The sequence below is a fragment of the Erythrolamprus reginae genome, chromosome 8 (genome assembly GCF_031021105.1).
Source record: "Erythrolamprus reginae isolate rEryReg1 chromosome 8, rEryReg1.hap1, whole genome shotgun sequence".
In the NCBI taxonomy this organism is placed as follows: domain Eukaryota; kingdom Metazoa; phylum Chordata; class Lepidosauria; order Squamata; family Dipsadidae; genus Erythrolamprus; species Erythrolamprus reginae.
Window position 1 is genome coordinate 37,767,372 of NC_091957.1, and position 27,809 is coordinate 37,795,180.

General features: G+C 44.5%; 1 protein-coding gene and 1 long non-coding RNA gene across 2 annotated transcripts in view; one reads left to right on the forward strand and one right to left on the reverse strand.

The window, feature by feature from the left end:
* Positions 1 to 27,809, forward strand: part of C8H8orf48 (chromosome 8 C8orf48 homolog) — a 64,567-nt gene that overhangs the window by 15,351 nt on the left and 21,407 nt on the right. Inside the window, 1 exon segment of the mRNA XM_070759688.1 lies at positions 26,684 to 26,795. Coding sequence (XP_070615789.1) covers positions 26,684 to 26,795 — 112 coding nt within the window.
* LOC139171450 (uncharacterized) lies at positions 1,840 to 14,440 on the reverse strand. The gene is made up of 2 exons (XR_011559744.1): positions 14,192 to 14,440; positions 1,840 to 3,400 (listed from the first exon to the last, which is right to left on the reverse strand). It is a non-coding gene; the product is annotated as an uncharacterized lncRNA (long non-coding RNA).

A 27,809-nucleotide genomic window follows, 5' to 3' on the forward strand; every position in this document is an offset into this window, starting at 1 on the left:
GGAGAACAGGGTGAGGGGGTCTTTTCTGGAGGGATTTCCAGAGAGGTGGTCATTCTCTAGCTCCACCAGAGGGGCTCACAGAACAACTCAGAAAGGCCTGGAAGCCCACCACTTCTTTGAATGATTAAATAATAAAATTATATGGTTTTGTTCCTGCATTGAATCATCTGGATGACCCATAAATACATTTGGCAAGGGCTCTCTGTAGCCCTCAAATGGGCTCTCAGGGCCCTTCCCGGGATTTCCTCTTTGTGGCGTTCTTAAGAAACAGGCTCTGCTCTCAGCCCACCCCTTCCACCATTCAGTGTGTTTTTTCACTTTCTCCTCCCCCCCACCTTCAAACTGGAAACTTCCTCCCCTCTCTGGAAGAAAAGTCTTCCCAAGGTTCCACAACTTATTGAAAAATGTGTATTACATTGGCAAATGGCAATTGCAAGCAAGCTATGTACTTCAGCAGGATTATATATGCATGCTACCTACTTAAAACATAACAAAAAAAACCAGATAGTCATTTTCATGATATAGCTCACATTCTGGTTAAAAAGGATTACTTTTAATATGCTACCTATCAAATTATTGTCCTTAGTCTGAAGGCAGTAAGCCATGAAAATGGAAACATGCTATTATAAATAAGCTCAGTAAAAGTGGGTAGGCAAGAAAAGAATATAAAAATAAATTAATTGGTTAATCAAAAGGGCTTCAGTGGGTTATTATATTTGTATCTGAATGCACTGGCCCCCTCGGGCATTCTCTCTGGTGCCACGAAGGCAAGGTCATGGCTCTTGCCAAGGGCATGTCTCTCTGGCATATTCTTTTTAAGTTTTCATATTAAAAATAGTGTTGCTTTTTAAAAAAAATCAGCCCTACCTAACCGAGGGCACCATTTTTTAAAGGTTTGCATGTCATCATCTAACTAATTCTGCCGCACGAATCCCAGCGACAGGTTAGGTCCCACAGAGTGGGCCTTCTCCGGGTCCCGTCAACAAAACAATGTCGTTTGGCGGGGCCTAGGGGAAGAGCCTTCTCTGTGGCGGCCCCGGCCCTCTGGAACCAACTCCCCCCGGAAATTAGAATTGCCCCCACCCTCCTTGCCTTTCGTAAGCTCCTTAAAACCCACCTCTGCCGTCAGGCATGGGAGAACTGAGATATTCTTTCCCCCTAGGCTTTTACAATTTATGCATGGTATGTTTGTTTGTATGTATGTTTGGTTTTACAATAAGTGTTTTTTAGTTGTTTTAGTATTTGATTTACATGCTGTTTTTTATTACTGTTGTTAGCCGCCCCGAGTCTACGGAGAGGGGCGGCATACAAATCCAATAAATAAATAAATAATGGACTCAGTGGGGTATCCATCCGTTCGTCTGATGTGGTCTTTACCTGCCCTACTGATTCCCTTGCTATAGCAGAATAGCCAAAGGTGATGTTTTTCTGTCTCTCTTGTCTCATCTGTCTGTCTGTCTCTCTATCTAATCTATTTTGTCAACAGTCTATCTATCTCCATATTTTTTGGATGTTTTTTTCTTACCTTCGGATGGTAGATTCAGGTGGCCCCTTAATGATTGGCCCCTTTCTTTTTCTGTTTCAAAAATGGTTTCCTGTGTGTACCGTATTTATGAATATATGGGCGGCCAATCCCTTTGTGGGTGTGGTTGCCTCTTTCTTTGTAAGCAGCTACAGGATGTCCAAGAGAAGCTTATTCATGCTTCCCTTGAGGCTCCTTTTCTGCTCAGCTCGGGTGCCGTTATTACTGTCATGGGCTTTACAGTAGATTTCTACCACAGGCTGGGTTCTCTCTAAGCCTTTTCCCATTATTATTACAAATGTTGGGAAACAAAGAAAAAAAATAGACAGGTTTTTATATTGGAGTACAAATTTCATTCCCTTACTGTGTAGAGGCACATTCCTCCCCCCAAATGATGGAAGAATAACTATTTTTCACCCTGTGGTAAGTATTTCCCTTAAGAGAGATATTCTGCCTCACTTTTATCTTACACCCTGCAGTGAAATCTGTAACTGGCACCTATGAATAAAGTTGTTCCTATTGTTTTAAAGGTGAATTTCCAATGGATTGAAGTGAAACTTGGATGTGAAAGCCTTTGTGGCAGGTATTTGATGGGATGGAAATCCCAAGGCCTTTGATCTGGCTGCCTTCTGTTTTGAAAAATTAGGATTTTCTTTGAAGTTGTTACATCAGAGGATTTGTATGGATTTCAGAGTTGCCCTGCCCTTTTCTCAGCAGCTCAGATTAAAGCTCTCCGATACCAGTGGAAAATCTGAATGAAAGCAAAGGGGTTCCTTTCAGGCTGGCTTTTCCAGAGCAGCCCTACACAAACAATGGAGTGAGGCTTTGATAGGTTTGAATATTGCTTCCTGGAGATTGTGCTAGTACAGGTAGCTTTACAGTCCAGTCATGGTGTGATTTAAATAGAGAATGAAAAAGTAGGAAAAAATATGAATTAATTGACGGGCGACATGTTATATCATTGGATCAATAATGTCCACAGTTCTCTTCTATCTCGTGTTAATATAGAAGTATTGCAGTTAGCTTGGGTGAATGTCGCTACACCAGCCTTGACGTGATTCGGTGTCCACTATTTCCATAGTCCTTCTGGTACTCTTCGTGAGCCTTCTGTAATATTTTGCTCCTCAGCTTCCATTTATGAAAGCAGTAGGTCGCCAGGGACACACAGACCAGGCAGCAGAAGAGGCTCACCACCACCAGCAGCGCCAGGGCGGACGAAAGGGATTCCTCCACCTTTGGGACTTCAGTCTCCTGCGTGGTGTTCAAGAAGAGCTCCCGTACTTTGGCTGTCAGAAAAGTGGGAACCGAAGTGTCTCTCAGCTTGGGCCTCATTGGAGTGTTTAGGGCGGCCAACGTCTTAGGCAGAGATGCTTTCAGAGAAAGGACGAAGGGGACACAGCTTGCTTTCAGTTGTGTCCGTGAAGTCACGTGGTCCCCAGGAGATGTTCAGTGGCCACCAGTGAAAGACACACATCCCTCCAAGCTCTTTGCTCTGAACATCAACGGAAGGCTTTGTTTTCCAATTCTCTCTATTCCCTGGTGTGGTTAATCAGGGCAGTCGACAAGACAGGAAGGGATCACCCACTGAGCTTAAGAGAGCCACCATGACAATAATAGATTCCTTATGAGTTTGGTAAGCAACCCTCATTCCAGAAGCTATTGCAATGACTCCTCGTTGAGGAGCAGAAACTGGTTCATCCAAAAATTGTTGATGCAATGAAATCCAGTAATGTTGTTTTCATTCCTAGCTTAGCCGGTGTGTGCTGTGTTCACTTGCTTTTGCTTTCCTCTTCTAAATGGCAATCACTTTTTCATCCCAAGTCTAACAGTGTGGAGAGTAAGAATTATCCAGGTAGTTTGTAACTTTGGAAGTGTGATCTGAATAAAACAAAAAGAATAGCAAACAGGTTAGTCTATGATACAGAGCAAGACAGCTGCTTATCTGCCCAATTTAGCAGATACAGTGGTACCTCTACTTGAGAACTTAATTCGTTCCGTGACCAGGTTCTTAAGTAGAAAAGTTTGTAAGTTGTAATTTTTCCCATAGGAATCAATGTAAAAGCAAATAATGTGTGCAAACCCATAAGGAAAGAAATAAAAACTCAGAATTTGGGTGGGAGGAAGAGGAAGAGGAAGAAGAGGACAGTCGCTGCCCAGAGCGGAGGGAGCGTTTCTTTTCTCTGGGCGCTGGCAGAGATTTATTCTCTCTCCAAGCGCCCAGAGAAAGGAAAATGCTTTGTTTGCTCTGGACTGCCAAAGCCTCCTTAAGCGGCACCGAAAGGCTCCTCTGGTAGCCCAGAAAAGATGGCTGGGATTAAAGGGGGAATGGCAGGAAGCTGGCCGCGCCTTTGTGCCGCTCAAATTTCCTGGGAAATTTTTCCGGGCTCGGGTTCTTAAGTAGAAAATGGTTCTTAAGAAGAGGCAAAAAAATCTCGAACACCCGGTTCTTATCTAGAAAAGTTCTTAAGTAGAGGTGTTCTTAATTAGAGGTACCACTGTACTTGGTCCATATGTTTCAATTAGAAAGAGATTTGAAGGTTTCCTCCGAATATAAACTTCAGTCCCTGAAAGGAATATTATCATTCCTTAAACTTATTTGCTAGGAGAAAGTTTCAATTGGGTGGGCTGGGATTTACATTTATAAATCCAGTTATTGGTTTCGGAAGCACAAAGATTTAGATGTCAAAAACAGCAGCTTGCAGCAGCTCTGCCTCCATTAAATCTGTTTCTTTGAGGGGAAATGGGTGATGCAGACATGTGGAATGAATGAAAGAAAATTTAAAAAGGGGGAAATAAATGGGAGATATTTATTTCAAACCTACTCGCTGACTTTTTTTTCCTGCTGCTGTTACATTTGAAGGGCCCTTGGTGCTCTCTGAGCTGGGTTGTTTCCCTGTAGATGTTATATTACCAAACTAGGCAATATTATCATCGCTGGGGTGGACTAGCTGACTAGTACTGATATTACTGTGTATCTGTATCTCTGCCTTGTTTCAACCCTGAGTTACAAATATTCTTTTTTATTGGTATTGTTGTGTGGTGCCAAGGATTGTTATTTCCAAGGAGACCATCCGATCGTCCAGACTTGTAGGCCTGGGTAACTTACAGAAGGCATCACGACGGGGCCTTTGCCATGACCTCGCCCCCTCCTGCTTAGCTTCAGCCTTCTTCCTCCTCCTCCTCCTGGGACACCCACCCCGGAGCCTGGACTCATAGTGCCACGGGGCTGGGCTTGGTTCTGACCGAGCCTGACTCTAATACGGGTCCCTCTACCATCGCGGCTTGTTTGAATAAATTGCGAAGCCCCTTTTATAGGAGAAAGTAGGTGCTGCTTAGGACTTTTCTAAATAAGTATAATAGCCAAAAATAATGGGGAACTTTTCTTCTGCCTTAAACCAAACTCATGTTTCTTTTTGCCTTTAGTGTAGCCAATGAATTACAAAACCAGAAACTCCAATTGCTGTGCGTTGTCTCACTTTGTAGAACCACAAGCCTCTGCAAACGGTGTTACTTAATTTTAATTTTTAATGCGAGAGAAGGGGGGAAACTCTTAGAAACATAGGTAATCATATTAACTTTAATTAATGTACTGTTAACTAGAATAATGTTGAAAGTAGCTTTAGATTTAATTTCAACCCGTTTGTGACTCTTGGCGTGAAAAACGATGCCTATCATGGACCTGCTGGCAGAAATGTTTCCTTGTGCAGAAGCCTTGTGTGAAGGCGACACAAAATCACCCCTATTTCTTGATTTTACTTCTAAAGCTCTATAATTGCTTTGCAGCTTTATGAAGCTGTTGAAACAACTAATTAGAAGGATTTGCAGTACTTAATCCTTTGTGCTTATTACACCAGATACAGTATCAAAATTGCTTCATTCTCAAGGTTTATCTGGTAGCTGTGCCTTCGAGGTCTGTCTTGCATATACAGTAATACCTCGTCTTACGAACCTAATTGGTTCCAGGGGGAGGTTCGTAAGACGAAACATTGTTTCCCATAGGAAACAATGTAAAATCCATTAATCCGTGTAGGGGGGGGGAAAACCGCAAAAAAACGCTGCCGCCCGGCTGTCACCTTTTAAAACAGCCGGGGGGGCTTCCCAGCACCCTCCCGAAGCCGAACGCCAAACCCGAACTTCCGGCTGAGGCGTTCGGGAGGCTGCTGGGAAGCCTCCCAGCTGTTTTAAAAGGTGACATCCGGGCGGCGGGGCTTCCCAGCGGCCTCCCAAACGCCGAACCCAGAAGTTCGGCAAAAGTTCGGGTTTGGGAGGCCGCTGGGAAGCCGCGCAGCCCGGCTGTCACCTTTTAAAACATCTGGGAGGCTTCCCAGCAGCCTCCCGAACACCGAACCCGGAAGTTTGGGTTTGGCGTTCGTAAGATGAAAAAAGTTCGTAAGAAGAGGCAAAATTTTTCTGAACCCCGGGTTCGTATCTCAGGTTGTTCGTAAGACGAGGGGTTCGTATCTTGAGGTACCACTGTACCATTTCTTTCCATTTCTTTAAAAAGAAAGGACTTGCCTTTTTTCTGCCTCCCATTTGTCAAAATCTCCATGTTTATTCTTGCTAATTAATTTACCGTTGGCATACCTGCCTGTTTTTGTAAGCCATATAGAAACCCCTTCCCCCATGTTTTACAAAGCTGCTAATTTTTAGGATTAAGTTGAGGGAAGAGGGAAGAACATCAAAACAGGAAAAGGGGGGAAATAATGATGTAATTTAATATTTTCTCCCCGCCCCCTTTTCATCATTTTTAAAAAAATAAATGGAACAGGAAAATATAAAAAATATAGAATATCAGATTTGGAAAATGTTTGGAGGAAGTGGAATAGCAATTTCAATAGCAACAGTACTCAGAGCCCTTCCTAAGTAGTTTGCAGAGTCTCCAAACATTCTTCAAGGGTAGCCCCAAGTAGAGCGCATTGTAGTAGTCGAGCCTAAAGGTGATGAATTTGACACAAACCTGGCCTTTTTCTGTTTCCCTTTGTCCTCACCAGTTTTACTAGTCATTGGTCTACCTAAACAGTCTTGGAGTCTTTGGTACAGCAGAGCTGGCTGGGGAATTCTAGGAGTTGAAATCTAAACTTCTTAAAGTTACCAAGGTTGAGAGATAATGTTCTAAGATGTTGTTCCTTCGTATCTGATTCAATCTGAAACAAACTTTTTTTTTCAGTAAGTCCACAGAGGTCTAAAAAGATAAGGATTGATGATAAGATAATGGTGACATGATTAAAACTCCTTCTGTATCTATTCAAAGATGCCCTGTATTTGTTATTCACTGTTAAGCTAACAATTCTAGTTTAAGCTAACATTTTTCACCATGTCCAAATATTCCATATTTAAAAGAGCTATAAATAATTCCAAATCTTGATGAAAATATGAATACAGTATCCTCAAAATTTTCCAGGCTGTTTGAAAAACACCAGACTGCACTTTATGCTGACAATAGAAGCATTTTACTACTCAAATTGAACAACTTGTCAGAGAAGACAGCTGCAAATTCACTCCTCAGAAAGTGGAGAAGCTTGCAATGATCAGTGTCTACTGGCTCCCAATGTAGGGCGCATCCCACCCAGGGAGGCAATTTCATTTTTAATAAGGGCAATTGGAGCCTTGTTTAAACCTAGCTAATGGCCTTTTAGGCTTCCTCCCTGTGAGTAGTTCACTTTTTGAGTAGTAAGAATTATATGTCATGGGGGGGAGGCCTCAGGATTTTAGAGATGCTTAGGTGGGACATGGGAACCACTGGGGTATACTGTATAAAGCAAAACTACAATTAACAAAATATATTTTCTGCTAGTAAACAGCTTTCCTAATTTTTGATGCTGTTAAATAAAATATCTCTCTGTTCTCCGTAAAAATACATTGAATGAAGAAGGTTACTTACTATCTCTAATTCTTTCCAAACTGTGTTTTCTGTAGTCTCAGTACTCTGTATTCTGAAATTTGAAACTCTCTTTCGATCCTTTGTCTATTATGTTTTTAAAACTCCTTTTCCAGACTGATGGAATTAAGCTAGGCATTCAAGAGACTGAACTGTTCACCCAAAGAGATCAATAGACAGATCATTAGTGTCAAATTGATTCCTGGAGAGGATCTATTAAAAAGATAGACACCAACACCACCTACAGTTTGCAGCTCAAATTACTCAAATATATATTCATAAGCTCCAATGTAAACTAGACAGTGATGCTGCCCTCTCTGTAGTCCCTGGTGGCCAATCCATAGATGCAAACAGACAGCTGCCAAGCTGAATCTAACCCACCCAACCTGAAACCTCGGTGGCACAATGGTTAGAGTGCAGTATGGCAATCTACTTGTGCTGATCACCGGCTGCCAGCAGTTTGGCAGATCAAATCTCAGTAGGCTCACGATTGACTCAGCTTCCATCCTTCCGAGATGGGTCAAATGGGGACCCAGGTTGTTACTGGGAGCAAGAGTCTGACTCTCTGTGAACTGCTTAGAGAGGAAAGTAAAAGCACTGTGAAGCGGTATATAAGGCTAACTGCTAATGCTATAAACAGATTCTTACAAGCAACAACAGAGCAATGAGGACCCGGATTATGGGGGCAATAGCCTTGCTCTGTTAAAAAAGTGCTATTGTTAACATGTTGTAAGCCGCCCTGAGTCTAAGGAGAAGGGCGGCATAAAAATTGAATGAATGAATGAATGAGTGAGTGAATGAATGAATGAATGAATAAATAAATAAATAAATAAAATGAAAATCACATGGGAATCGGATCTGGCAACAGATTCAACTTTTGCTCCATGTCTACATCCACAGAACCATCATGGGACCCCAACAACTTTACACAAAAAATTAGAAATGACTTCAAAAGTTTTTTCTCTAAGGGGTTATATGCCATCATCGGGCATTAATACCCTTCCAGATGTTACATTGGATAAACAGACCAACTTTGTCCCAAAGAATTAATGGACGTTTAAAGTTTATCCCCAGGGCTCAAAATGAGATAAAGCAATTTGAGAGGATTCTGACCTTCCAAAGCCCTCCATTACAGATCTCAAGGTGGCTGTTTTAGCACAAAGAAATATTAACTAAGAGAGAAAAAAAATACATATATGAAAAGATTTCAGGCCATTTCAGATAATGAGCTCAGTGCATAGTTGCATTGGCATAACCACCTTGTTTGTGTTAGAAATGTATAGTGTGTTCAGTCAGTATCTCAAGTCAACATTAATTCTGACAGTGAAATTGGATGAACTTAAAAAAATTGACAACCCTACCCAATTCAATTCAGGCCCTGAAAATGGACTTCTGCTCATAGTCCAACGCACCACACATTATCCCGGCACTAATCCTTTCTCACACCACTCAGTGATTCCATGAACCAGAATTTAGAAATCTACAGTGTTTCTCAACTTCAACAACTTTAAGATGTGTGGCTCCCAGAATTCCCCAGCCAGCCGAAATGCTGATCTACATCTCTGAACATTCATGGTGTTGGCTGGCTTGTCTGTAAACTCTATTTAAGTGATATCTCAACAGCAAGTTACATGGTCCCCAATCTTTCTAGACACATTGACCAAGAAAAGAGGTTATTTGGCCCTTCTCTGTACAAGAAACTGCTTCTCTCCTGTGCGCTGATGTTGGCATGATGACTAGAGACAATCAGGATGAGTGAAAATGACACTATATTCAGGTTCCTAAATTGCAGGAATACCAAAAGCCCCTTTCCATCTTTTGTCTCAACTGCATTAGCTGCAGCTAACAGAACAAAATTGGGATATCCAGTTGTGAATATTTAGCACCTTTGAGTTCTTCCAAGAAGCTGAGAATGTTCTGAAAACTTGGGAGATAAGAAGCACATTTTCTTGCAATAAGTAGTGGTGTGATTCACCTGCAAGTACATGAATAAAGTGAGAAGGGCTGAGTTTGGATCAGTTTGAGAATAAAGGAAGGGGAACTGCAACAAAATCTTACAGCCTGGGAACTTGTGTCCCAGCTTGAAGGCTACAGGTTGTTGCATCAAAAAGAAATTTCACACCTGTACTCACCCGCAGGGGAAAAAATTATCAAGTAATGCCAACATACATGGGAACCCTTGATTCTTCTTTTTCTAACATGCATCTTTTATATGCAGATAGTCCTCGACTTACAGCCATTCAATTAGTGACTGAAGCCACAGTGGCATTGAAAAATGGACATCACTGTTTTTCAAAATTACAGTTGCAGTATCCCTACAGATCAAAATTCAGATGCTTGGCAAACGGTTCAAATTTATGATGGTTTGCAGCTGGTGTCACGTGATAATGAGCCGGGGTGGCGCAGCAGGTAGAGTGCTGTACTGCAGGCCACTGAAACTGACTTGTAGATCTGAAGGTCAGTGGTTCAAATCTCATCACCGGCTCAAGGTTGACTCAGCCTTCCATCCTTCCGAGGTGGGAAAAATGAGGACCCGGATTGTGGGGGCAATAGCCTAGCTCTGTTTTAAAAAGTGCTATTGCTAACATGTTGTAAGCCGCCCTGAGTCTAAGGAGAAGGGCGGCATAAAAATCAAATAGATAGATAGATAGATAGATAGATAGATAGATAGATAGATAGATAGATAGATAGATAGATAGATAGATATTTTGTGATCTTCTGATGAGCAAAGTCAACAGGGGAGCCAGATTGACTTAACAACTGTGTTGGAACTGAATAACTGATTCCCTTAGCAACTGTGGCAGGGAAGGTTGTAAAATGGGGCAAAACTCATTTATTTGTCTTGCTTGGCAACAGAAATTTTGGAGTGATTTGTGATAGTAAGTTGAGAAGTGCATCATTTTCTCTCCCCTGGAAATTTTGTCATTGCTTGAACCCGTGGATAAATTAGCTCCTTTTTGGAGAATGTTGTGGACTGTAAACGTATTTCTGCTATGGAGTTGGGCACATTGACCAGACTGGCAGATGGGAAACTTAAGGTTATCTTAAATAATGTTGAATAATATTCAATAAGCTACCGTTGGCAGATTTCATGCCAATCCCTGCGGTTTTGCTAAAATTATTCAGAAGTGTGTCATTTCCTTCTTTCTAGGGCTGAGAAAAAAATGACTGGCCCAAGGCCACCCACCTGGCATTTTACCCAATCTGGGACTAGAAATCACCCTCTCCCGGTTAAAATCTTGGGAAGCTCAGTTAAGAAGCAGACTGAAGCCTCACGGAGGAGAACTTCCAGCCCTTGGCAGAGGTGATCGCACATAAGATCGGTCCAGTGTGTCTTACAAGCTATTTTGTAGTTGGCTTTTTTTTCTTTTGAGTCTTGCGTAAGGATGCTTTTAAATGAGAGCATCAGCTACTTATGCAGTCTCAGTGATGAATGCTCTTACTTATGTAAGAAGTCAAGCTACAAAGTTGATAAAAAAATTAAGGACTTCTTTTCAGGGCAAGTCAAGGCATAGCCACCCTATTATATGGATTGACAATTCAGAATATGACCTCTCCGCACACGGAGTCATTCTGTCTTGGCTTTTCACTTTCTTGCACACGTATTATGTAGTTGCTTTGCTGGCCCAGGTCTAAGGACCCTTCAACTGCAAATACCCTGGGCATTGGATACAGACCTGCAAAGGTACAGTCGCTGCAGGGATCCATGTTTTCCCTGACATTGCCTCACTGAGTGGACACAAAGGCGGATAGCTGTGGGACAGTGATGCGCAGGGGCTGGGCTGGAGAGTCCCCAGCGGAATTGGGAGGGACGTTGGAGGCCTTCTAGTTCCACCCCCTGCTCCTAGCTCAAGCAGGAGACCTGCCTAGACCCTTCCAGGCCAATGGCAGTGCCCAGTCTCTTCTTAGGGACCGTCACTGATGGACCGAGGACTTGTGGAGGCGAGCCGTTGCCCTAGTTAATTGTTCTCACTTTAGAACATTTCTCTTTAGTTCTAGCTCTTAGTTGCTTCCCTCCTTGGTTAGTTTCCATCCATTCCTTCTTGTCTTGTCTTGCAGTGCTTTGGAAAATGGGTTGACCCCCCTTTTCTTTGTGGCAGCCCTTCAAATATTGGAACACTGCTATCCTAACCCTCCTTCTTTTCACTGTCCAATTCTTCATATGTTTTAGCCTCCAACCCCCTAATAATCTTAGTTGCCCTCTTCTCCACTCTTTCCATAGTGATCCATTGTGCCCCGTGATCCATTGTAGCAAGAGATGGAAACGTGGCAATATCCAGGCAGATATCCAGGGGATATTTTAAGAAAAGCAAATCCCAAACTGATAAATGGGAATATTAGAAACGGGTCCTTGGTGATGTTTCGATACCCAACTGGGTACCATCACCAGTCTTAGTGGAGTGATATTAACACTGATATTATTTAGTTTGGATAATGCAACATCTGCAAGAAAACAACCGAGCTCAGAGAGCCCAAGAGCCCCCCAGATCCAAGACGGCTCAGCCTTGCCTGTTGTCCCCTGGGGTGGGGGGAGTGAAGAAACCCCAAATTCTGTTGGGCAACAGGAAAAGTGCACATTTTGTTTGTAAAAGTGTCAGTACCTTCAGAATAATTATCCTGATTAAATGTAATTTGAAATAAAGAGCCTTGTGAGATGCGTCCACTCTCACCCCACCTCCAAAATAACTGCTGACTGGCATATATTCCGGTCCATAGGATCCTTGGTACATATGTAGAAGAAATCCTTACAGGAAGCACAATTTCCTATTCTGAAGGTCAGATAAGGCACCTGCAGCACACACATCTTGCCTTTTTATTGCAGTTCAGCCTTTGTGCCTATTTTAATTTATAGACCAACAATACAAAAGTCACAGGCTCAATCGACTCAGTGCACGCAGTGGATCTTCACTGCTTCGCTAAGCTGCATGGTTAGGCCATCACAATATGCAGCACAGCATTGCTCTGTTAGTAATAAATTACTGTAGATCTCATTTCCTTAAGCAGGTTAATATTCTCTCTCTCTCTCTACCTCTGTATCTTTGCATTGCTTCTTAATTTAGGTAGTGTATGGCAATGCCCCTCCCCCTTTGAGAAGAATGTCTCCCGAATGTCTTCTTTAATGAGAGAGATGCTGACATTAATTTTGTTATTTTTTTAAAAAAAGAGCAGTGAATGTGTGCATGTTTCCCAGACATTATTTACTGTAGAACACAAATAAAATGAGTATGATATTGCAACAGATTAAAAAGATATATATATGTGTGTGTGTGTGTGTGTATGTGTGTGCATAAGATATTCTTGAATATTTCTGCCTTCCAAAATCTTGGAACTGGAAAATCTAATGAAATAGAGTAAATCACAAAATCCTTTGATAAATTCTTCCTACTTAGGAGGCCAGACGTGGTTTTGTTCTCTTGCTTTGAAATGCTCTGATGGAACCCCATCTTAATTGACCCTTTTTTCTCCCTGATGTGAAGTTTATCTAGAAAGCGGTGCCAGAAAGGCGGTTGTAGTTCTGCTCCTAGGTGTGTACACCTATGCACAGATGCCCACTTCTTTGTAGCTTGAATGCCCTGAACCGAGGGCGCAGTCGCCACCCGTGTCTACCTGTGATGGGTGCCTGCCAGGGTGCCTCTGGAACACCCGTGGTTCCGTGGAGGTTCTTAGGACCCCCCACTTCGGAAAGCCCACGGCACCATTCCAGCTGGACCTCCAATTGTCCCATTTTTATTATTATTATTTATTCGATTTGTATGCTGCCCCTCTCCGAAGACTCCATTTCCTCCTGGGCCCCAGGGCACACCCATTGCGAGCAGAGCAGAGCTGCAGTTATTTTGAGCAGAAGGTGGTGTGCTTATTTCAATAGGGATGATGGAATATGGACCACATCTCCATTTTATGACTGTGTTTCCTTTTATCTGCTTTATCCAAGAATTAGGCTCCCTATCTGGCTTTTCTCTGATATGGCCATGAGACTAATCAGTTAATCCATCATTGCTACCATCACTCCCAGCTGAGTCTTCCTCTGAAGCAAAGAGCCCCTCCTGGCCACCTTGCATGTGGGACCCCTCTTGCTTCTCAGCGGGAATAGAAGGGGGGGACACCGCGATTGGGCTATTAAGCCTGCTGTTCTACTGGGTTGACACCTTTGCTCCCTCTTAAAACCTTCAGCCAAGGCACACGGTGGCTCGGGTCAAGGGAGGGCTGGTCTTGCGCCAAACCCAAAATTCCTCAACTCAATTTTAGCCTCGCCTCGTTGGGGCATCATGACGATGGTGATGGTACTAGTGATACTGGCTGGCGGCACGAGTCTCCCCATCAAAACCCGGAGGCAGAGAAGGGCGGGGAGGCAGCCCCGGGCTTCGTCTTAACTAGTTTCTCTCTGAGCTCCGGGCTGCTGCAATCGCTTCTGCCCCGGGAAAGGGGGTGGGCGAAACCCAGCGTGCCTTTCAAAAGCGGCGGCTGCGGGGGGAAGGAGGAGGGAGGCGAGCCCCGTCCGGGGGCTGAATCCTTCCAGCTTCGCTCAGTGGGAAAGCCGGATCGGGCCCGTTTCGAGGGGTGTGGGGGGAATTGCGGCTGACCTCGCCCCCCGCTTCCCCCTCCTGCGTGGCAGGAACCCACGATCCCGGAGGGTTGGGGAGGCGAGGGGGGCACGTGCTCGGCTGAGCCTTCCTGGGCAGGGGCGGAGGGGGCGCGCCGCCCGCTTCTCCCCCCCCCACGCGAGCCCAGCCCGGGCCTCCTGCTCCCCCACCGCAGAGGGCTCCCCCGGAAGGTCCCGGCGCGGCGCTTACCTGCCCGAGCTGGGCGGCGGCGGCTCCTTGCGGGCAGCTTCTGCGGCGCCTCCGTCCCCCGGCGGTCCAGCCCGGGGTCTGCCTTCGCCTCAGGGCTCTTGGCCTCGGACGGAGTCCCCACCGGGGACGCCCAGGACTCCGCCGCCTTCCCCGGGCGCCGAGCGGAGCGAAGAAGCAGCACCCGCCGCCCAGGCGCCCCCGCGTGTCTCCGCCCCACCAGCACCGTCCACTTTACTTACGGAGCGATTGGGGAGGGGGGGGCAGGGGGAGGGACCTGGGAGCAGGGGGGGAGGGAGGGGGGAGCGTAGGCAGACCGCCTTGCAAGGGGAGGGGAGGAGGAGGAGGGAGGGGCCGAACTCTGGCTGCCCGGGCCCCTTTGGATGCAGGACCCTCTCGAGCAGGGGTGGGCAATTAATTTTGCCATGGGGCTGCATGAAAAATTGGAATGGTTTTAGAGGGCCGGACTAATATAATTAACTCAGTTTATTTGTTTGTTTGTTTGTTTATTTTGTCCAATACAAATTTGTTTGTTTGTTTGTTTGTTTATTTATTCGATTTTTATGCCGCCCTTCTCCTTAAACTCAACTTTAAATTGAAAGTTAAAGAGAATAAAAACATATACTGTAGTGGTAAATATCAGGGAAAGGATAGAAGAAAATGTATGAGAATAGAATACGTCAATGAAGAATAGAGGAAAAGATATATGAATGGGAGAAAAGATATACGTATAATAGGAGGGGCAATTGGACAGGGGACGGAAGGCACACTAGTGCACTTTTGCTCGCCCCTTACTGACCTCTAAGGAACCTGGTGAGGTCAATCATGGATACTCTAAGGGAAAAATGTTGGGGGTTGGGGGTTGACACCACCCAATACAGTAAAGACCCAGATCCTGGGCTGAACTAAACACCCAGACCCACTCTACAGATCCCTAATTGTTTGCTTTACGACAACACGGTACACCACAGTCACTGCGCTGGAGTGTTTGCGTGGTTTCTGTGCTCGGACGCTCTTGGTCGGAGGTCGGGGACCGCTCCAGTGCAAGGATGAAGGAGCTCACCGAGTCTGCCAGGACTCCTCCGGTTCATGCTTTCTTCATGATTCATCAGGAACCGGAGGAGTCCCGGCAGATGCGGTGAGCGGGCCAGATGCGGCCCCCGGGCCATCCCTTGCCGAGGTCTGCTCTCAAGGCTCCCCGCGCGGAACGAAGGGCCGGGCGGTGGAGAGGCCGGGTTGGAGGGGCCGTGGGCAGAGGCTGCGTTTTCCCAGGCCGGGGAGAAGGAAACCCACTTTTGGTGAAACCCATTCCACCTTCCAGAGCGGCATTTCCAACCCTTGACCATTTGGCCACAGGTGGGCACGACTTCCATTCCCAAGAATTGCCCCGCCAACAGAAATGCCTCTTCCAGGCTGTCCTCCAGAAGGAAGCAGATGAGGCTGGGTGATACTCAAGTGGAAGGAAATGTAGCCCTGCGGAAAGAGACTGAGAAGGTTGGGGACTGGTATGCTGGAAGAAGAGAATGAAGGTGAAGGGAAGCAAATATGCGTGTGTCCCGGGACAATGGTGTAGGATCCAATCTGACTTGGTCACTGGGACTAGACATTTATTCTTATATTCAGCACAAGTCGAAAAGCTTGAAAGAATAAACCCAGCATGCCTTTCTTTGGGAAGAAAAATACAAAGTTCACTAATACAGTGATACCTTGTCTTACAAACTTAATTGGTTCCGGGATGAGGTTCTTAAGGTGAAAAGTTTGTAAGACGAAACAATGTTTCCCATAGGAATCAATGGAAAAGCGATTAATGCGTGCAAGCTCAAAATTCACCCATTTTGCCAGCCGAAGTGCCCATTTTTGCACTGCTGGGATTCCCCTGAGGTTCCCCTCCATGGGAAACCCCACCTCCGGACTTCTGTGTTTTTGCGATGCTGCAGGGGAATTCCCAGCATCGCAAAAACGAGCACTTCACTGGCATCGGAAGTCCGGAGGTAGAATTTCCCAGTGAAGGGAGCATCAGTGAAATCGCAGCATCGCAAAAACACCGAAGTCCTCGAAACCCCACCTCCAGACCTCAGTGTTTTTGGGATACTGCGATTTCACTGAGGCTCCCCTCACTGGGAAGCCCCTCCTCCAGACTTCCATTGCCAGCAAAGCGCCCATTTTTGCACTGCTGGGATTCCCCTGCAGCATCACAAAAACATGGAAGTCAGGAGGTGGGGTTTCCCATGGAGGGGAGCCTCAGGAGAATCCCAGCAGTGCAAAAATGGGTGTTTCACTGGCAATGGAAATCTGGAGGCGGGGCATCCCAGCAGCGGTGGTGGGTTTGTAAGGTGAAAATAGTTTGTAAGAAGAGGCAAAAAAATCTTAAACCCCAGGTTTGTATCTCGAAAAGTTTGTATGATGAGGCGTTTGTAAGACGAGGTATCACTGTACTTCCCAAAACATTGTATCAGGAATGCCTTAAGTCTGGAAGAAAATAAAAACACAAAACTATACGCAGACTCCAAATTTGTTATCCACACTGGAAATATATATACATCCAAACTTTATGTAATCAGGAAATGTAGTAACATAAAAACAACTGTTAGATGAAAAAGGAGATTTGAAAACAAAAAGAGAATTAAAAGAAAAAGGCATAAAATTAGAGCAATGGGCATGCTTGCAAATACAAACGAAATACATAAGGATAAAAGAGAACCGGGTATAAAAATGGAAACAACAGGATTTGACAGGCATTATGGGAGGAACAAATTAAAGAGGCAATGCTAAAATGGTGTAGAGACTTTGGATATAATATTAGCCTAGATAATTGTCAAGATCTGTGATTAAAGAAATGGAAAATTAGCTACATCTTACAAAGAAAATCTCTATAAAATGTTTTATAGGTGGCACTTTCCACCAGTAAGACCGGCCAAAATGAATAAAAACGTATCAGGAATATGTTGGAAGTGCCACAAAAGCTATTGGAAGATATTATGTGTTGGGAATGTCACAAAGCAAGAGACTATTGGGAAAAAATTAGGCAATGGATAGAAGAGATTTTAGAGACGAGTCTTAATTTGAAACCTGAATTATTTTTGTTCTTGATAACTATCAATAAATACGAGAAAATGAAGAAAGAATAAACCCAGCGACTGACTCAGATTAGATCTTGCAGAATGATCAACCTTTATTGTGATCGGAAAAAAACTTTCTGCACCTCACCATGATGACTGCTGCAGATTTATTTAGCGAACTTTAATAACTCTTTTTGGAATAGCTGAGCTATGGTTGAACTAGTTGGCACTTTGGAGGTTTCCAAGAAGTTTTCAGAAGGGAAATTGAACAAGAGAAGCTTTCTTGGAAAGGACAAGGACAAAACACAACCGAATGGCCAAAAATAAAGCCACGTCTCTGTCCACAAAACCTATTGAAATCAAGTTTGCTTCAAGGGCACTTTAACCTGGGTAGAAACCTTGTGAGTCATTCTGGCTGAGGAGATGAAAAGGAATGGCAGAATTTGTTTCAAATGACATTAATAATAACAAAAAAAAACCCATCCCAAACCCAGCCCCCTATTTTCATCTGCTTGAAAGATATTGTTGTAGTTGGCTCTGGCCCAGCTCCTGCCCCAAGAAATGTGGAGGTGGGTGTGGGGGAAACATCCACATGCCCCAGGTCTGTTTTGCTCCCAATAGAATCTCCCGAGGAAGGCTTCTCTGACGAAGGAAGCTTGAGTAGCAGGGAAGAGGGGAGTTTGGCAGACAGCGCAGGAGGAGATCAATCATCCTTATCATCCCTGGATTCTGAACAAGAACCTATGACAGAACCATGCATGCGTAGAGTGATGCATAGGAGAGAACAACTGAAAGATTATTACAGGAGATAAGTGAGGCCACCTGTGGTTGGGTGGGGCTGCTGTAATTAGTGCTAGAGATAAAAAGAACAGCGTGCTGGTTTAGCCTTGTGAAAGTTTATCTGATTCATAGTTCGTCAAGATTGTGGTTTTGCTGTTTCCCTGTTCAAGACTGTGTGTGGACTTTCTAGACTTTGGAATTTGGACTCAATTTCCCAGTTACTGGGTGAGAAATTGGATTGCATTTAACCTGTGCCTTGTATGTACCAGAAAATCCCTTTGACATTTAAAAATGGAGTTTTTTCTGCTTTTCTGTTGATAAAGACTTTTGGTTTTCCTTCTATCGTGTGGTGTGTGTCTTTCTGGACTAATTACCCTGTAATTACGGGTGGTTGGGACACGCCGGCAGAACAGATATTAACAGATAATCCTTGACTTACAACAGCTCATATAGCAACCCTTCAAAAGTGACTTATGACTGTTTTTCACACTTAGTGACTGTTGCAGAACCCTCATCATTCAGACACCTGGCAATTGACTCATATTTATGACTGTGATCGCATCTGGAATCACGTGATCCCCTTTGGTGACCTTTTGATAAGCAAAGTCAACCCGGGAAGCAGATTAACTGAACCGTATTACTCACTGAATGACTGGAGTGGTCCACTTAACACCTCTGGCGAGGAAGGTCATAAAAGGTGGCAAAACTCACTTAACAAATGTTTCATTTAACAATAGAAAGTGTGACTGTAAGCCAAGGACTATCCCCTTGCTCTTTATTTCAGCCTGCCTTGGGAGGACTACAGTTCCTATTATCCTTAGCCAGGATGCCCAAATACCATGGTGGTAGGAAAGAACTGCAGTGTAATAGATTTACAGAATGTTGGCCTAGGGGAACATGCCCCTCCCTGCTTGTTTATAATTTGAGGAATGATTTTGGCTACAAGGGACCGTATCACCAGAGTTCATTAAGAGATGGAATTGGATCCTTTGGGCATTGAGCGACTGGGGTCTGCATGATTAAAGTCGGATCTCTTTCATTTCCCCTTCAGATGAATGGTGCTGGGCGGGGGGTGGGGTCTGCCCTTGTCTTAATATCTTATTGTTCTTATCATGCCAACCCATTTGGAATTCGATAACTTGCTGAAACGATTGAGGCCATTCTGTTCTTGAACGTATCATGCCAACATGCCCTCTCGCTTATCTCTCAAGGAAAGAAATAAACCTTACTCTGACAGATCAGATGAAAGAGGCAAAGATGGCCAGAAGCAAAAATAAAAAATAATAAACTTCTCACTGCACTGAATGAATTCCAGCACTGGGAGAAAAAGAGGCAAGGTGGAAATAAGACATAATGTGGCCAATTGTTTGGGGAAATCTGCCTGGGTTTGGTTGTGATCCTTTCCTCGGGCCAAGAAAGCAGAAGGTTGAAGCAGCGGAAAGATATAACGGGTGAAATAAATTAGCCTCAGTATCCCACCCTGGCCTTTTACATTCTGAGCCAAGCAGATTTTTTAAAAAGTCCTATCTTAAGTTGGCAAACTTGCTTAGTACTTATTCCTCCTCCTATTTTCTTCACAATAACAACCTACGAGGTGGGGTTGGCTGAAATATTGACTGGCCCAAGGTCACCCTGTCAGCTGTCACACCTAAAGTGGAACTAGAATTCACAATTCACAATCTCCTGGTAATTGACCCAAAATCAACCAATTGGGTTTCCTGCTTAAGGTAGGACTAGAACTCACCGTCTCCTGGTGAGTGCAAAGCCACCCAGCCAGGTTTTGTGCTTAAAGTTGGACAAGAACTCACTGTCTTTGGTGATTGGCCCAAAATTAACCAGGCAGGCTACAATGCAGAAGGTGGGACTAGAACTTAAAGTTCCTGGTTTCTAGGCTAGCAACTTAATGGCTACACCAAACTGGTTCTTTGGGTTTTCCCCCTTATTTTTTATTCTGATATGTAAAACCATAAGTGACCAGAAACCAAGTTATTTAAAGGCCTGATTTGAAAGTTCTCTGCGCGGTTCGTGGCAACCACCTTAGGTCTCAAAGACCAAGGCAATGCCAATTCTCTAAGGAGGATATTTATTTATTTATTTATTTATTCATTCATTCATTCATTCATTCATTCATTCATTCATTTATTCATTTATTCATTTATTCATTTATTCATTTATTTGAATTTTTTTTTTTAATGCCGCCCTTCTCCTTAGACTCAGGGCGGCTTACAACATCTTAGCCATAGCACTTTTTAACAGAGCCAGCCTATTGCCCCCACAATCCGGGTCCTCATTTTACCCACCTTGGAAGGATGGAAGGCTGAGTCAACCTTCAGCCGATGATGAGATTTGAACAGCTGACCTACAGATCTGCAGTCAGCTTCAGTGACTTCTAATTTTCTTCACAGCAATAAGTACAAATGTATTTTAACTTCTCCCTCTAAAGTTACATCATAGTAGTCTTTCTGGAAATCTTGTCTAATAAAACCCATAAAGCACAAGTTCATATTTTTTATTTCAACACATAAAGCATTTAAGAAGTTAGCAATAAATGTAGATAATGTATTTAATCAAAGAAATCACTTTACCCCTTTCAGCAAAATCTGCCAACTTCTCAAACAATTCCTCTGTAGTGGGGAGTATTGAGCCTTTCCACTTCTGAATACAGTAATCTCACCTCAGTAATCATACACTGAAATAATCTTCTGTGACTTTTTTCTATTTACGGGACCGTCTTCTGCCTCACACTTCCCAGCGACTGATCAGAGTCCACAGAGTTGGCCTACTCTGGGTCCTGTCGGCCAAGCAGTGCTGGCTGGCAGGGCTGCAGGGGAGGGCCTTCTCAGTGGCGGCTCCGGTTCTCTGGAACCAACTATCCCCTGCAGATCTGCACTGCCCCCACCCTCCTGGCCTTCTGAAAGGCCTTAAAAACATGGCTTTGCCTGCAGACCTGCTCAGCTCTGGCCAGAAGTGATGAATGATAGATGGATGAACGCCTTTTAATATTGGGATTTTAATTACTGTATATTGTTTTATTGTTGTACGCTGCCCAGGGCCCATTAGGAGTCGGGTGACCTATAAATTGAATAAATTTTAATTGTGGTTGGTGCCACACCTGAAACCCGGCTGGGCCCATTTCAGAGAGAGGAAGAACTGCCCCCCCTTGGGCTCAGCCGGGTCTCAGGTCAGCCTCCTCATCCCAGACAAGGGGGGCTTCATTTACAGCCGACCTGGCATCTGAGCAGCCGTAGCAGCAGCCTGAACCCAGCATCCAGATTTTGCCTGTCGCCAGCACCCCGGGCTTAGCTCATGGGGCTGGAAGAAGGGATGGCTTTCAAGCAGTGAGCTCTTGTTCCCCGAGAGCGGCCTGCCCCACGCCTCCCACCATTTCCGTCTCTTCCCAGCACAAATAGGACTCACAACTTTCCCAAATTTCATTCCCTTCAAAATCATAGGTCCCAGATTTTGGATGCATTTGGTAAATCAGCCCATTTGATAAAAAATTGTTGCCCTAGATGTACTCTTTCACCCAATTTAAAGGCCAATAAGTGTTTTGATAGTATATAGATGGAGGCAGACCCATAAATTAGTAGGCTAGATGGGCAATTCTTAAAGTAAATATATAATTAGACTACATTCTTAAACTGAGTTAAAGCAAGTTTGGGGAAACACTGTACATGATTTTTTTTTCTGTGTAACATTGGCAAATAGAACAAATTGTTACTAATCTCCACCCTAACTAGCTGGTGTTAGGAATTTATCTCCCACTAATCCTGCTTTTTCCTTATTTTACTGCATATTTCCTAATTCCGCCATGAGATCTCCTCCACTCAGGTATATTTACTTGCCACTTTATTCTGGTCTCCATGGCAATTCAGTCTGAATATTATGGGCCAAAGCAAGAGGTTGTAAGGTCTGCAGAAGTCCCTGGGCGCAGGTGATACACGGAGAGCCCTCGCTACTCAAAGCCAGTGAGAATGCACCCTTTCTCAAATTAACTGTGTGATGGGTCCAATGCCAGAGAACAGGAGACACAACGCGAGTGAACTTTGAGCTGTGTCAGTCCTAGAATAAATCTCCATACAGATCGTCTGTGAAATCACCGCCAAGCCGAAACCTGATTAAACTGTCTGCTCACAGGCTTCTCACAAATGATGCTGCTAAATCACAGCTTTAGAATAGACCCCTTGGAAACTCATTTAAATATGGACACATTTGCCTAACAATAATGTGTTCACATCATACACAACCCCCCCCCCCCGTGATGTCACACATACACAGACATGGGAGGGAGGGAGAGACTTTATTCAGACAGGGAATATTGGAGTTCTGATTGAAGGAAGACTGTAAGAAGTCTTCAACCACTACGTTTTGGGTGTGAAGTTTGTGCTGGATCCCTTCTTTTCCTTGAAAATATCTGACCTTCCCATTGCTGCATCGCATGCTGATGGTTTCTGGTTGAGAACTTATGCCAGGTACAGTATATCCCTGAAAATACGATCGACCCCGAAAACAAGCCTTCCTGGCCTGATTTTCACACCTGCGGCTAATACAAGCCCTTCCCCCAAATATAAGACCTAGTTGAGCTCTGCCCACCGTCTGGTTGCGTGAAGGAGGATGAGGTGCAGCTGTCAAAACTGAGCATTTGTAAGGGGTGGGGCTGCCTCACGTGCCCTTTCCCCACTTACCTTGGGGTCTCCACAGCCAGGCCTCCCACCCCCCGACACCTGTCATGCCACTTCCACCTGATTTCCTCTGTAGCCGCTCAGGGCCTGACACCGTAAGGCTCCTCCTGCTTGTGCCACTGTGGGCGGAAGAAGGCTGCAAGGCTCATCACACCACGGCCGCTGTTGTTTCGGCGCACAATGGCGCACAATGGGCCATGCGGCCTCCTGCCACAAGCAGCAGCACCGGCACAATGAGCCACGTGGTACCTGGCCACTGAAGAAGTCGGGCAGCAGCATGACAGGTGTTAGGACACGGAGGCCCGGCTGCTGTGGTCCCAAGGTAGATGGGCAACACATCCTGCAAAGAGAAGACACACGGCTTATTTTGGGGCCGGGGGAAAAATAAGACCAGGTTTTATTTTCAGGGAAACATGGTATATATGTCAAACCGGTGCAGAAGTTGGTGATAAATTAACAGCTTGTAGAAGGCCTGATGTTTATGAGAACTTGGGGGGGGGGGGGTGATTTTCATGAGGGAGCAGATGCAGCCACAAAGCATTCTTTTGAGAGGTTCAAGGACATCCTATGCCCATCCACCTGTGCGGAAGTGGAAGGAGGACTGGCCATGCTGGCACAATCTGAGTGGGCAACGTGACAGGTTTGTGGGTGGGGGACAAGGGATGTGAACTTTCAACTGGGTGAGAAACTCAGATTCAGGTTTCCTGTTGTGGGTGGCAGGATGGCTCCAGTAATAAATTGGAAATTTGAGGAGCATTTTGACTTGGACTCTGATTTAGTTTGGATGCTACCTGGAAACTCGACAATATAGTGAATTGGTAAATTTTGAAGAACTGTCCCTCCATCATTTCAGGACCCTGGAGAGTTCTCGGCAGGTGCCTATGGACACCCTCCGTCTTCCACACCATAGTCACCCCAAAGGTGCTGTGGAAACTTAGCACCCAGCCCTTTTGTAGAAGAATGAAATATTCTAGGAAACATTAAGAAGGAAGAATATCATATTTCCCTGGATGAGAAATGGAGAAAAATGTTTTTTTAGGCAGGAAGCAGACTTACTCTTAATAGCCCCCACCCTCCTCAGTAGCCTGCACCAGATGTCAGCACTTAAGAGTTAAAGAGATGGCTAGGTCTATTCATAAATAAATACCCAAGATCCAACAAAGGTACTATTGGCCCTCAACTATAATAGGAATTGCCCAAAGCCCCTTCATTGCATCATCCAGCACAGTTCAACCAAGCTTGACTCAGAATACCTACAAGGTTAGCTGTGACCTCTACAGCTGCCAATAGCTTGCCACAGGAAAAGGAAGCTAAAGTTCTAAGCTCAAGAGAGGGTATCAATATCTCCCTCCCTCCCTCTCTCTCCCATGTACCTCAAACCATGTGGTCCTGTTCACCATTAAAACCGTATTTCCAAGCAGTCTCCATGTTTCCAGCGTCTTTCTCCCCACTTGTAACTGAACCCAGATGAACATTTCTTCCAACAACACCTTCCCAAAAGTTAACCAAATTGGCTCCTTCCCCTTCCTTCCTTCCTTCCTTCCTTCCTTCCTTCCTTCCTTCCTTCTTTTTCATTTCCCGTTTCTCGTGTTTTCTTCTTCTCCTCCTTCCTGCTTTTGACAAAGCACCTTTCAATTCTCTGGAGCTGTTTTCACAAGCCAAGTTGTCTTTAAACAGTCTTTAAACTGGTTCCAGCACTCTTAGTGCTCAGTTGAGTCCCTCAAAAGCTGTCAGTTGAGTCTTTAGCTCCATCTAGGTACTGCTGCAAAGTATAACTTTTAAAAGGTGTCTATGTGTGTGTTTTTGCAAGTGTGCATATGTGTGTGTGTGTGTTCGATTCAATTCAATTTATTAGATTTGTATGCCGCCCTTCTCCAAAGACTCGGGGTGGCTTCGGATATCTGCAGGTTTCTGAGAAATCCCAGAAGTTATGGAAGAGTTGCCTTATAAATCTGAAGTACACGGAGTCTTTGATTTACAACAGTTCATTTAGTGACCATCCAAAGTTACAATGGTGCTGAAAAAAGTGCCTTTGTACAATCATACATCACTGTTGTAGAAGCCCCATGGCCATGTCATCAAAATTCAGACCCTTATCAATTGACTCATATTTATGACTATTGCAATGTCTCTTTTGTGACCTTCTGACAAGCAAAGTAACTGGGGAAGCCAGATTCACTTAACAATTCGATTAGTTTAACAATCCCAAGGACACTTCCATCTGTCCATCCATTACCCTGGGGCGGCGGCTTTTGACTCTCTTAGAGAGGGTCCACAACGATCCACAGCTGAACTTTGGACCATCATCTTTTGGCTGTGGCGAGGGGGACATTTGCCCAGGTTCGCTTGGTACAGCAGTTGCGGCCCTACCTGGACAGGGATTCACTTCAACAACTGTGGCAAGAAAGGTAGTAAAATGGGGCAAATTCATTTAGCAAGAGAAGTTTTTTGGGCTTAATTGTGGTTGTAAGTCAAGGACAAACTCTATTAGCTAATGAGGAAATTACACCCCAAGATTAAGCCAAAGGGGGGGAAAGGAGGTGGGAGGAGGCACCTTCAGGTGGTGAGGTCCTGGGATCAGAAAACTTTGAGATTTATTCAGGTCCTTGCTTTAACTTGAGGCTATAACAGAAGGCTCCTCTTTAAGAGTAGGACATAGAATTGTCCTGTCATCTTCTACTGACCACTATCTCCTTCAAAGCTGTCAATGGCAAGAGAAAGAGTGCTTTCACCAGATTGATCCTTTTAATTCTATCAATTCATTTCAAAAATGATTATTGCAGTTTTTCCAACAAGTTCAGGCACCGCCACCTTAATATAAAAAGCAGTACTTTTATTTCTTAATTAAAAGGGGGGAAATTCAACCTGCTGATCAACCTTTTAAGTAAGACTATGTAGTCTTCAGAACAACAGTTTCGAATTTCATACACTATCCCTGTGCCAAGAAAATAATAGAGATCAATTGATAGAGTTACCAGCCGTATGCAGATATACAGTCTAATTCACTTAATTATAAGAAATTTCAATGAAAGTTAAATTAAAATCCATTTTGGCTTGGATATTGATGTCGCCCACTGGCACTTTTCAGAAAGAGAGAGCGTGAGTTTCCATGTTGAGTGTCACTAGTTTTTGATTTACTGTTTGAAGTTACAATGGCATTGAAAAAAAGTGACCTGTGAGTGTTTTTCACTTGCCTGATCATTGCAGCACCCGCCTGGTGACCAAACTTTGGACGCTTGGTAGTTGGTTCTCATTTATGACCATTGCAATGGCCAGAGATCACCTGCTCACCTTTTGCGACCCTCTGATAAGCAAAGTCAATGGAGAAGCCAGATGATTCCCTTAACACCTGTGGCAAGAAAGGTTGTAAAATGAGGCAACATTCACTTAACAACTGTCCCATTTAGCAACAGAAACGGGTTCAATTGTGGTGATAAATCAAGGACTCCCTATTTGATCCTTGAGCTGAAAGTAGTATACAGTCTTCCCTCGATTTTCGCGGGTTCGAACTTCGCGAATAGCCTATACTGTACCACGCTTTTTCAAAAAATATTAATTAAGAAAAACTTCGCGTTTTTTTTCCCTATACCACGGTTTTTCCCACCTGATGACGTCATATGTCATCACCAAACTAATAATTTTTGCAAATAAATAACAAAAAAAATAATTGTTAATAAATAATTATGTTTATAAATGTCAGGATCACTAAGTGTCTTATTCAATGGTGAGTACCAGTAATAATGGTGAGTAAATGGTTGTTAAGGAAATGAGAAATGGTAATTTAGGGGTTTAAAGTGTTAAGGGAAGGCTTGTGATGTTGTCCATAGCCAAAAATGGTGTATTTACTTCCGCATCTCTACTTCACGGAAATTCGACTTTCGCGGGCGGTCTTGGAACGCATCCCCCGCGGAAATTGAGGGAACACTGTATTGTTAAAACAAGGATGACAAAAGAATCTTTCTCTCCCTTTGCAGACTGCATAGCCTCAAAATCCTCTGATGGGTGGCTCCCTGCAGACGGGTTGATCATAACATACATGGCTTTGAATGATGTGCATATAATCGCAGTTTCAATTATATTGAGATGGTAAGAAGCACCTTCGTCTTTGTATTCTTATTTGCTTACGATTAGATTTAACCTCAGTCAACTGCAGTCTTTGCTAAAGAATGAAGAATGAACCCACTTCTAGCTCAGCATTATTAGCATTTAGATGATGTCACCCCTTCATCCTAGCCATGGGTTGGGTGTTTTTTTTTTGCAAAAGTTCCTTTGTCTCTGGTTGTTCTCAGTTCTGGAACGTTGGTTTCCCTCCACCTCCCTCCCCCGAACTCAAGGGAAATGGGATTTTCTTTTTAAAGAAATAGAAATCATTTATACAAAAGGAACTGGAACCAAGAGGGGCTATTTTACTTCCTGATGGAAATAAAGACGAAAGGCAGGAAGGATCCATAAAAGAAAAATATGGGATTGTTAAGCAAGATAAGATGCAGAAATGGGTTGGAAATGCACTAAATACAAAGGTGGTAGTCAGCCGGTTCGGACTGGTTCGCAGGTACCAGTACTGGAAATTTTAACTGGTTTGCCAAATTGGTAAATATGACCTCTGGCTGGCCCTGCACACACACACACACACACACACACACACACACACCTGCCATGCTTGCCACCTGCCCATTCATCGCCACCTGCCCGGTCACCACTCGCCCTACCTGCCCGCTCGTCCCAACCTGCCCAGTCGCTCCTCAACCTCCGCGTGGCATAGCACCCCTTGAGGCTGTCGCTGGTGCATGTACTGCATGGTCTCCACTCTGCGGCTCGCCTGCCTGAGATGCCTTCCCAGGCAGTGCCCCTGCCCTGCCCCCCAACTGAGCTGCCGATAGGTGAGCCTGGGAGTCACGCTGGAACTGGCCGTGGCTCCCCCACCATCCCTGCCAGGCCATGCTGCCTGTAGCCAAGCTTGCTGCAGCTCCCCCATGACCCCCGCTGGGCTTGCAGCCTTCCCTGCCTTCCTCCCGTGGCTGGCGGGCTGGCAGAGGGGGAGGCGAGCCAGCAGCCATGGGGAACTGAGGCTCAGAGCAGTCTAGGAGGACCCCTCCTCCA